General features: G+C 41.4%; 2 protein-coding genes across 2 annotated transcripts in view; both read right to left on the bottom strand.

The window, feature by feature from the left end:
* Nucleotides 1–8,071, bottom strand: part of kcnc4 (potassium voltage-gated channel, Shaw-related subfamily, member 4) — a 17,525-nt gene extending 9,454 nt beyond the window's left edge. Inside the window, exon 1 of the mRNA XM_031565696.2 lies at nt 5,359–8,071. Within this exon, the coding sequence (XP_031421556.1) occupies nt 5,359–5,976 (618 nt within the window). The 5' untranslated portion in view covers nt 5,977–8,071. The remainder of the gene's footprint in view (nt 1–5,358) is intronic.
* Nucleotides 8,072–9,716: 1,645 nt separating this feature from the next.
* On the bottom strand, nt 9,717–11,910 carry hspa1b (heat shock protein family A (Hsp70) member 1B). Its single transcript, XM_042707563.1, is given in 7 exon segments — nt 9,717–10,126; nt 10,128–10,226; nt 10,228–10,518; nt 10,520–10,586; nt 10,588–10,920; nt 10,922–11,074; nt 11,076–11,910. Coding segments are annotated over 7 exon segments (1,707 nt in total). The 5' UTR covers nt 11,462–11,910; the 3' UTR covers nt 9,717–9,748.
* Nucleotides 11,911–11,984: the final 74 nt, after the last annotated feature.

The following is an 11,984-nucleotide window of genomic DNA, read 5'->3' on the forward strand; positions in this document are numbered from 1 at the left end:
GAGAGAGAGAGTGAGAGAGAGGGAGAGGGAGAGTGAGAGAGAGAGATGGAAAGGGAGAGTGAGAGAGAGAGAGAGATAGACAGACAGAGAGAGAGAAAGAGGGGGTGCATGTGCGTCATCTGTCCCCAAAGACAACACACACACACACCTTTGATTTCTATGCTGCTTCCTCTGTTCCACATGTGTGGCGTTATTAAAAGTGTTCCACGTATATCCCTTCGTGCAGTTCATTATGTTTCTGTGTTTTTTCACAGCCTCAGTAACCAAGAGTGCTGAAGTACAAAACAATGTTTAGTTTAAAATACTGTCTCAAATCTTGCCAGACCCCGTACGACTGTAGCGGTGATACAAGCAGGGATATATGCAAAGACCCACAGCCCTTTACATTTACATGGACACGATGTGGGCTGGAAGATGCAGCTTCCTTGTAGCTTACTCAGTCATTATTTTGTTTGTTTGTTTGCTTGCCAGACGGCTAAACTAAACGATGATAAGAACTCCAGCTGTCCACGCTCCGGTTACATACGGCCCAGCATGCAACAGAGCACACAGGGCCTCAGGCTCCTGGGTTACACAGAGCCCTGCCTGTGTGCTCCCATCAGCTCCAACAGCACTGACAACATGCATCTACCCACCCACACCGACACAGACAATTGCGCACAAACACACCTACACACACACACACACAGAGACACACACAGACACACACACACACACACACCTACACACACAGACACACACACACACACACACACACACACACACACACACCTACACACACACACAGAGACACACACAGACACACACACAGACACACACACACACACACACACACAGACACACACACACACCTACACACACCCCCACACACACACACACACAGACACACACACACACACACACACACACACACACACACACACAAACACACCTACACACACACACACACACACACACACATACACACACACACACACACACAGAGACACACACCAGTCTATCGGCCTCCAGAGAACGCAGAGCACATGTAAGCTATGACTGCCAGGACCCTGTCTGCAAGCTAGCAGCTGCTGATACAGCTGGAATGCCTTGCTGGCAAGCCTCACCTCCAGTTGCCCAGTCACCAGCTCCCTCATCAGGGGGAGCCCCTAGGAGGGAACCCCCTATTCATGACCCCTGCTGACCTCTCGTGTCACACCTTATCAGTCCATAACAACAGTCTGTGTGGGAGGGAACCCCCTACTCATGACCCCTGCTGACCTCTCGTGTCACACCTTATCAGTCCATAACAACAGTCTGTCTAGGAGGGAACCCCCCTACTCATGACCCCTGCTGACCTCTCCTGTCACACCTTATCAGTCCATAACAACAGTCTGTCTAGGAGGGAACCCCCCTACTCATGACCCCTGCTGACCTCTCGTGTCACACCTTATCAGTCCATAACAACAGTCTGTCTGCTAGGCCTGAGGAGTGTCACTCTGATGCTGTTCCCCTTGATTTTGCTGTGAGTAATAACATCTGACAAAGATCATGTTTTTTTTGGTGTAAATTATGATAGGATCATTTGTTTGTTGTCTGATTGTTTTAGATCAGTCTGTATCTGACGATATAAGAACCTCTTAGAATAAGTGAAAATGGATCATTTAGATGCTGTGTGCCAAATGCTTAGAGGATGGAATGGAATACACGGATTCACATTCAAATACACGAGAAGGCCTAAAGAAAGACCCAAAAGACGCCAGTAAATACACACATCAATCATATCTTTTTGTTTTGTTGTTTTGCTTCCAAAGGCCTGGAGAGAATATCTGCAAATGTGCTTGTTTATCTTGTATTGGCACGTGTTTGCTGTGCATCTGGATTGGATATAGCTAAGTACGGGGTTTTTTTCTGTGTCTTTCTCCACACACACACACACCCCTTCAGTAAACCAAACCTGAGAAACTTGCAACACCTGTTGAGTCTGTCTGTAAGGGGATTTGTGGGAATCAGAACATTCTCACATGAAACAATATCAAGAAAACGAAGCGTTTCCACTGCACCTGCAAAATTAGGTGGGAAAATTCATAGGCTTTTTTTCCCCGAGAACAAACTAAAAAAAGAGCATTGCTTTCACTAAGCCCCTACTATGCAGTAGCCAGGCTCTGGGCAGTTTTTGTGTAATTAGTACAAGATTCACAAGTATCTGACTCATCACAACACCCTTGTCAATGTCAGGAACAGCTCCTGTATCGCTAAATGGTTTCAGACTTGCAGCAGAAGGCTAATCACACATCGGAAACAAATGTTCATGCTCAGACAGATATTAAAGTTGATATGAAACAAGGCAGCTTCAACACCAGCAAGGAAATGAATATGATTAGGCTGATTGATCCACAACCAAAGGTCAAACCATACCACAGTTCAGTCTTCTCGTGTCACAGAACAGAAGCCGGGGAACCAGAAGACAGATTGTTGTTTTTAGACACTGTGAACAAAATCTCACAGGTGCTAAAAAGGATATATTCAGCTGAATGACTTCAGAGCACATTATTCTGAAGAGCCCTTGGAGACTAGTACATGCCAGGCTTTGGTAGGCTACAGTAGACACAAATCAGGGGTGACTAAGCATTAGGCACTTTAGCAGATGCTCAGAAGAATTCTGAAGAATTCTGTAGAATTCTGTTTACCCAGTACAGTGTGGTAGCTTCTCTGTGTCTTCCTTCCAGGAAGGCTAGACAGGGGGTGTCTGTCCTGAATTGAGAAATTGCGCATTAATTACATCTTAGCCAAGTACCTAATGCAATAATGGTGTGTTAAACTGTCACACATCATAGTTTAGGTGAAGGTGAAGTCTATTCTTCCTTCCTTAGTCAGGCCTACAGTGTACAGCGGAGCACACTGCTACATTTTGCATTCCAGTAGAGAGAGTGGACAACCATTACAGTCAGGGGCATTTGTCACACAACTGATATTTGGAGAGAGCTTTAAAAATTAAGGATAGATGTGGTCCCTGGAACTTTTCATGCTCAAACAAAGTCAAACAATGCCACTGGAAAAATGCAACTGGAGTCTAAGAGACTTTGAACTTGGCTTGGCTTTCGCTAATACCTAGTTGTGGCTAACTATTGCTCTCCCTGTTCAATTTTTCGTGAGTGGTTGAATTTGGAATGAGTTGGTATATACAATACCTTAAAGACTCTTTGCTCTATTGGAGAAAATACATTGGCGGAAGTGAGCTCAGATCGCCACAATTTGCTTCATGGTGAATCAAATTAGCGGGCACAGATCACCAGAAAGAAAGGAAACCAAAATGTGCACCACTTTATATTTACTCTGTACCTGACACCTGTCTTTCAACGATACCATGGTTCATGTGAGCAAACCAGGTCTCCATTGCACTTCCACATGATCTACAGAGAGGGCCTGAGTCCTCTCCATTCTGTCAAAGCAATTCACAGAATGCCCATCTAAATTAATTAAGGGAAGACAAACCCATCTGGTGGGAGAAAGAGCTGATTGACTGAGCGGTAGTGGGGCAATTAGTCTTGTATGGTGTGAGGACACTGATAGATCGAGAGACTAGTGACACAAGCACATAGCACACCCCACTGTTGTCTGCATAACAGACTATCAAGAGGGGGTGTGGGATGTGTGAAGGAGAAAAAGAGCGATCTATTAGCTTGTATGATTTAGATTATGATTATGATTCATGAAATATTGAAGAAGAGAGCGAGATTTTTCTGTTTTATGAGTCATAATAAGTGGTGTGCCAAACTGGAAATTTGATTCTTATTCTCAGAAAGAAAAGTAAGTGAACAGAAGTGGAGCACATCAACACTACAGCCATCATTGGATCTTTGACATTTCCGCAATAACTTAGCAGTGATATGACTGTGATTCATATTATTTTTTAAATAATGCTATTGTTTCCTGGCAAGCTCTGATGCGTTCGCATGTCACTATTAATGAGAAAAGACAGTCACAAAGAGAAGTGATGCAATCCCAGGGGAAATCTCTGTGCTTGACTGAGTGCAACAACAGGCAATGTATTTCCTTTGCAGGTACACCAATTCATGAGTGCCAAATAAAGCCACCTGCCCTCATCTCAGTGTAGAACAATGAGCAGCCTTTGATGTTGAAATGCGGTGAGATGAGGCAGGTATATATGTAGAAACTCATATACTAGGTAACCTACTGACCTCAAGTTATTCTTGGCCATATATATATATATGTGTGTGTGTGTGTGTGTGTGTGTGTGTGTGTGTGTGTGTGTGTGTGTGTGTGTGTGTGTGTGTGTATATACTTATATATACATCCCTTGTATGTGTGTGTGGCTTTGCTGGCATATGGTGAATACTGGTTGACAAACCTATATAAAATGAACACTCCTTTGTACCACAGACACTGTGATTATATGACCATTGTCTTTACCTATCTATCTCATTCTCACAGACAGACACAGACACACACACACACACACACACACACACACACACACACACACACACACAGATGTATATATACATATATATATATATATATATATATCACTCCCCTTTCCCATTCAAAAATCCTCTGCATTGTGTTGGAAGAGAGGCGATTTCAAGAGATATTTCCAGCACGGTTCCTTCTGTGTTAAATCTTTCACTACATAGGGCTAATAACCTCAGGGGGACATGATGGATATCTCACCACTAATACTGGAAAGCCACCCTGCACATACATATTTTAAGGGCAGCACATAGATCTACAATATGACACCCTCTTTTTAAGAGTCATATTGATATATATATATCATTTTAAGAGCATCTTATCAGCAGTATCACAATTATGCTGTTGTTTGTTATACGCAATGCAAAGTCACAACTACAATGTTCTTGTAAATTATGCATTTCACACAGGTGAAATATGTGACATTAATTGGAGATAATGGATATATCATAATGAATAATGAAGATAATTAAGTTTTCCATCTCTGGGTAAAGAATAAGCCACAGTTTTTCTAGCATGTCAGTCATTATGACATGTCACCCTAATCCAAGTGGAATGGACACTTAAAATATGGCGGCAGGCCTATGAGGTTCATGCGCCAGTCTACAGGTTGCCAGTGCCCTGTATTTTTGAGGGCAATCATTTCATGCTGCTGTCTCAATTTGTGGCCATACAATAGGAACCAGGGCAGAAGGATCGAAATAACTCAGAGTTAGGGTGACGACTGTTAATTGCGCACATTCACATGAAGTCTGTGGAAGAACGCAATGGAACTCGTTCTTGTGCGTAATTGCGCGTTTAACCAATTTTGTTATACACTTTGTCAATGTGTCCTATATACTCTTAAACAAATATGATAGGTTACGATGAGCAGGTGCAACTTACTCTTGCGGCCTGAGAAGAATAGGGGTCATCGAAAAGTGCCCATACTCTTGGTTGCCAGATCTCGCAGCATCCTCTAGAGCGATCTGGACAATCCTCGATGCCGAAGCGTCTGGGTAGTTCTCTGTCGTCTTCATTGTCGTCTGGTTCGGGAGGTTCAAATATTTCAAGAGCTTCTTCTGCATCCCTGTGCTGACGATATGTCATCCAGCAGCAAGGCTCTACGTCTGTTTCATCAATGGCCCAAAACGCTAACTCCTCTTCAAACAAGGGGCCACAGACATCTGCCGGACAATGAAGCTTTCCAGTCCTGTAATAATTCAATACGTAGGAAAAAATTCCTGGATGTCGGTCAAAAAAGAACTCGTTTGTCGAATGGCTCGGCCCTGGGTCACCGTCCGCAGTCACCTGGGGGTCTGGGTCTGCCAGCCATGCCAGCCGGGTGCCTGGCAAGGTCCTAAGGGTGCTCTTGTAGGTTTCGTGACGCGTGCCACCAACGTTTATGATGATTTTTTCCGAGTCTTCCCCCCTGGTCATCTCTTCCTTTAGACATGTTTTAGACGGAGGTTTGTTGCCTGACTTGCGCCCACGATAAGACGAAACACACACTGAGCTAATCATAGGTTTAGTTGGATAGGTTACCCAGGGAAAGTGTTATCGTCAAAACTAGTCTTTCAGTCCACAGAAGTGTCCGTTTTCTGGTTTGGTATCAATTTTATTTTATTCTTCTTTGTCCTCTCATTGTTGATGCTTCAGCTTAACATACAATATGTTAGCCAACAGCATTGACTTGGCCTTGAATAGAAAACCACCTGTTATTGAGGAGCTCCGCCAGCTGTGCCACAGCGCTAGTACTAGAAATCCAGTGTTCAATCCGGCGTAAAGAGTCAATAATTCAAAATTCAGCGGACGGTAGTAAAATAGTTTTTTTCCTGAAAACAATCAAACAGATGAAGCTATTTAACTGTTTTAATTCTCCAAAGTGTTAATTCACGACCTTTAGCAGGAGGAGTTTACAGATCCGTTGTGTCGTGGAGCAACAGGCGGACTTGCCAAATGCTCTAACAAGCACACTTGTCAAATTTGAAATTTGCCGTTAAGATTTACTGTTATTGCTCTCTGTCCAGAGAAAAGTGAACATTGATATATTTAAAAACTGCAGACAGACTCTCACCTGCACTTTCATGATCCTTAAGATCGTCAATAAAACGCGAATTCATTTCCGTGAATAGCGCTCTCTAAAATATTCCGTGGATTTTACCAAGCACTCGAGAAGGTATTTGTTGCTCAGGAAAAGATCTGTTGCTTCTCCACCAAAAGTATCCTCCCTTACCGTGGTCAGACGACCGAACTGAGGGAGATGGTTTGTGCATCAGCAGAGACAAATTAACTCCTTGTTTGCCTGTGGCAGCCTAATTGATGGGAGTGCGCGTTGAATGTTGTTTCCCCAAATCATAAAAGCCTATCGTTTTGTTTTTGTAAACTTGATTGTACGCGTTTTCTTGACTGGAAACAAATCGTGCAATGAAATAAGAAGGTAACGTGCCATTTAAGAATATCATCTTGGATATTAGCGTCGTGTGTACTGTGTGAGTGCACACACAGCTCATCCTCCGCGAAGGGGAAATCTGCGAGGGAGCGCTCTCATTTCCTTTCCGACCTGCTGTCAAACTAGAGCACTTTCCTTTTAAAGCAATTGCCAAAACATATTTGTCGTCATAAAACACTTCAATGTAATGCTATGTTTCAACATCTCATCTGCAAGTTGTGTCATTAGCGCATGGGTATTGATTGATATTAAAATTGTATAGGGTAGATAATGGAAATGAGAAAGACCGACATATATCTTAGGAGTAACAAGTGTGTTAGTCAGTATGTGAAAGTGGTCTGGAAGACGAGAAATGAATGTCTTATAATCACATTCGAAATGCATTTAAACCAGCAAGGAGCAAAAATCAATTACAAGAGTACAAAGAGGCAAATAGAGACATGCATTGACTTTAAGTGTACAACTCCATAGTTGAAATGTACTGTGAAGTAGCCTCAAAACTTGGCTGCAGTAAACAAAAAAAATGAGAATTTCCATTATTCCTATATTCCAAGTTCCAGAAAATGCTACTTTAATACCATGTCCAATAGCATGGACTGAGAAAAATGAGACAGGCAGATAATTCATACATAGAATCAAGCAAATACTTCATACATACATCATGTAGAAATACATGGGGTGAATATACAACATGCATACATACGGGTTGCAGAGTGTGGAAACTGAGATAGTAAAGTAAGGGAGTGATGCCAGCATGCAAATATAATCTTCATATAACATACTGAGGGTCTTAATGTACTCAAATATAATCTTCATATAACATACTGAGGGTCTTAATGTACTCAAATATAATCTTCATATAACATACTGAGGGTCTTAATGTACTCAAATATAATCTTCATATAACATACTGAGAGTCTTAATGTACTCAAATATAATCTTCATATAACATACTGAGGGTCTTAATGTACTCAAATATAATCTTCATATAACATACTGAGGGTCTTAATGTACTCAAATATAATCTTCATATAACATACTGAGAGTCTTAATGTACTCAAATATAATCTTCATATAACATACTGAGAGTCTTAATGTACTCAAATATAATCTTCATATAACATACTGAGAGTCTTAATGTACTCAAATATAATCTTCATATAACATACTGACAGTCTTAATGTACTCAAATATAATCTTCATATAACATACTGACAGTCTTAATGTACTCAAATATAATCTTCATATAACATACTGACAGTCTTAATGTACTCAAATATAATCTTCATATAACATACTGACAGTCTTAATGTACTCAAATATAATCTTCATACAACATACTGAGAGTCTTAATGTACTCATAGGGTCCCTATCAATTGGATGTGTGGATAATGGTAACCATACTAACGTGTAGCCTAGCGTCATCCATCTCTCTTGTAGATTAAAGGGCAGTTTGTGAACTATGCTGGTTATGCCACGTGCTGTATCTAAATGGACATTACTTGGAACCCATGAGCTCGCCTTCCATTTGTACTCTGACTGCTACCCCTGCACAGGTTCTCAGGCAAAAAAGAGAACTGTGGCTGTCTAACTTGTTTTTAAATGTGCTTTATAAATACATTTGCCTTTGACTTTGACATACTAGCAGAGAAATGGGTGGTTAGACTGGCAATCTGAATGTGTGATAATGCATTGCAGGTAACGAGGAGTAGAGTGGTGAGGGATGGGGGGACATGGCATAATGAGAGAATGGAATAAGGTATTCTAATAAATTGTCTTGTATATGTATATGCATAGGTAAGCGTGAATTATAATGTTGCAGAACTATGGTCATGGCCATCAGCATTGCAAGCAATGGTGTTACTTTAGGGAATGAGAATAGACAAGTTACAGCACAGATTAAAAACAACCTGTTACAGTAGTGAGCGTGTTACCGGTAATTATTGTCTCAAAACATTACAGGGTTAGCTTGTAAAGATACAGACAGAGTGATGCCATGGTAAGTGATAAAGTCTATCCTTCAAAGAACAGGTAATGAAGTGATTATGCTATATTGATAACCTTACGAGGTTGTCCTATGTTGCCACCTAGTGTGCATGCTGAGTTAGGACTTTTTCATGCATGTTGTGTGACTGATGGTAAGACAAATATGTGTGTAATAAATAACACCTTAAACCTTTAAAAGTAATAATGTTCTTTTGTTTAGTCCCCATTGCCATTCATCCAGGCTGTCCAACAAATGTAATGCTGGGCCGATAATACAGTTGAATCTTTTCAGTCATTGTCATGTGTCATGCAATAGGCACTACAAGACACAGATGACATTGGGACATGTTTATTATTAATTAATAATTATGTAATAAAAGATAAATATACCTTTATAAACGTTACACTAATTAAACACACTGATTAAAGTAATGATCTCACTTTGCTCTGTCATTGTTATTAAGATATTCTCTTCTCCTATTTCATTATTTTTGTTACCAATTTGCAAAAAATAGCACCTGTTTGAGACAGAAATACCAAACTGGTTTCCTCTAACACCTTTCGCAAGTACTTAAAGCTCAGCCTAATCCCTTTGAAAGGATTACCAGTCTTGTTTTAGCCCGTGTGACTTCTGGTCAAGATAATAAACCATTCAGAGCTTCTGAGGTTTGCAGTAATAATGCAAAAGGACTCTTTCACAATGACCAGTCTCCTTATGTCTCAGCTCAAGCACTAACTTCTTGCCTCCATAAACTAGTTTAATAGTTTAATCTAGTTCCTCAATTGTGGGGCCTTCTGGTGATGCTCATACTTTTCCTTTTCAGCCATCTGGTTGTTATCAAGCCAGGAGATTGCTTCTTACCACTTCTCAACAACTTTATTCTTCTCTTGCTGACTTATTTTCCCCTCCACCTTCTCATCCTCTACACTGTTCTTCATATTAAAGGCGTACGACTCCAGGCAGTTCTTGGCAGCAATCCGCTCTCTCTGGACTTCATCCTCAGCCTTTTACTTGTCAGCTTCTTGAACCATCCTGTCAATGCTCAACCATACCTTATCATTGGTGATTGTGATCTTGTTCTCTTTGCCAGTGCTCTTGTCAACTGCTGATACGTTCAGGATGCCATTTGCATCAATGTCAAAGGTCACCTCAATCTGAGGGACTCCACGAGGTGCAGGTGGGATACCAATGAGTTCAAACGTACCTAGAAGGTTGTTATCTTTAGTCATGGCTCTTTTCTCCCTTGTACACCTGAATCAACACGTCAGGCTGGTTGTCTGAATACGTTGAGAATATTTATGTCTGTTTTGATGGGATGGTGGTATTGCGTTTGATTGAGGGGTGCCATGACTCCTCCAGCAGTCTCAATACCCAGAGTGGAGAGTGAAGCCCCATCCAGGAGCAGTAAGTCCTGTACATTCTCTGAAGTATCACCCATGAGAATAGCAGCCTGAACCGCCGTTCCATACGCCACTGCCTCGTCTGGATGTATACTCCTATTCAAATCTCTACCGTTGAAGAAATCCTGCAGGAGTTTTTGAATTTTAGGGATTCGTGTTGAGCCACCAATGAGCACAACATCATGGATTTGGCTGTTGTCCATTTAGGCATCTCTAAGGGCTTTTTTTAACTGGTTCTAATGTTCCCCTGAAGAGCTCTGAGTTTAACTCCTCAAAGCGTGCCCTGGTGAAGGAGGTCAATCCCATCAAAGAGAGAGTCTATCTCGAGGCTTGCCTGGGTGTGCGACGACAGGGTTCTCTGTGCCCTCTCGCATGCTGTACGCAGTCTCCTCACAGCCCTCTTGTTCGGACTTATGTCTTTCTTGTTTTTCCTCTTAAACTAATCAGTAAAGTGTTGGACCATTCGATCGTCAAAGTCTTCCCCACCCAGGTGTGTGTCCCCTGCTGTGGCTTTCACCTCAAATATTCCATCTTCTATTGCCAGGACTGACACATCAAAAGTACCCCCTCCAAGGTCAAAGATCGATACATTGCGTTCCCCTTTGTTCCCTTTGTCCAGACCATAGGCGGATGGCTGTCGGCTCACTGATGACCCTAAAAACATTTAGTCCAGCGATGACTCCTGCATCCTCGGTTGCCTGGCGCTGTGAGTCATTAAAGTAAGCTGGGACCGTGATGACAGCGTTGTTAACCTTCTGTCCCAAGAACGCGTCCGAAATCTCTTATTTTCACCAAGACCATGGAGGAGACTTCCTCAGGATAGAAGGTTTTAGTTTCTCCTTTGTACTCAACTTGTACTTTGGGTTTTCTACGATCACTAACCACGTTAAAAGGCCAAAGTTTCATGTCTGACCGGACAATGGGGTCATCAAACCTTCTGCCAATAAGACGTTTGGCATCAAATACAGTATTGTTAGGGTTCATGGCAACTTGGTTTTTGGCTGCATCTCCAATTAGTCTCTCTGTGTCTGTGAAGGCCACATAGCTGGGTGATGTCCCGTTTCCCTGGTCATCGGCAATTATTTCAACTTTACCACGTTGAAATACCCATACACATGAATAGGGTGTTCCAAGATCAATTCCAAATAATATTCCTTTAGCGACAGACATTTTAGTAGACCACTTAGAATTTGAATGAATTAATAAGACATAATTATATATAATAAAATAACACGTTAATATGCTAATTTTACTACTTATTATAGTTTACCAGCTGTTGGACATTGAGCTTATTAATTAAGATACATGCTGAAATTACTTAAAATCTAATGCTGTGGACTTAAGCCACATTTTGCTTTTCGATGTAATATCATTTCATATCAATAATATGTGAAATCACAAAATGTGCAACATTCATTCGGGGGTTTAATTCATTAGTACCTCAACCATCATTACTTAGCCTGGACAGTCAAACAGCAGGATGTCTATAATGGTGAGGCTACTTACAGATGAAGTGATGCTTTTCTTCTGAATGTGTTTAATTAAAAACTGCGACAGGGTTAGTCTAGCTAGGATTCGTGTGTCAGCCTTTTAATGTTTGTGAGCAGCTGTAAACACAGACATATCTTACTCGCAGTTTTCAAATCACAACCATGTGATGTAGGCTATGTAGCCGAAAATGAAGGGGGGAATA

The sequence above is a fragment of the Clupea harengus genome, chromosome 4, assembly GCF_900700415.2.
Source record: "Clupea harengus chromosome 4, Ch_v2.0.2, whole genome shotgun sequence".
Classification (NCBI taxonomy): Eukaryota; Metazoa; Chordata; class Actinopteri; order Clupeiformes; family Clupeidae; genus Clupea; species Clupea harengus.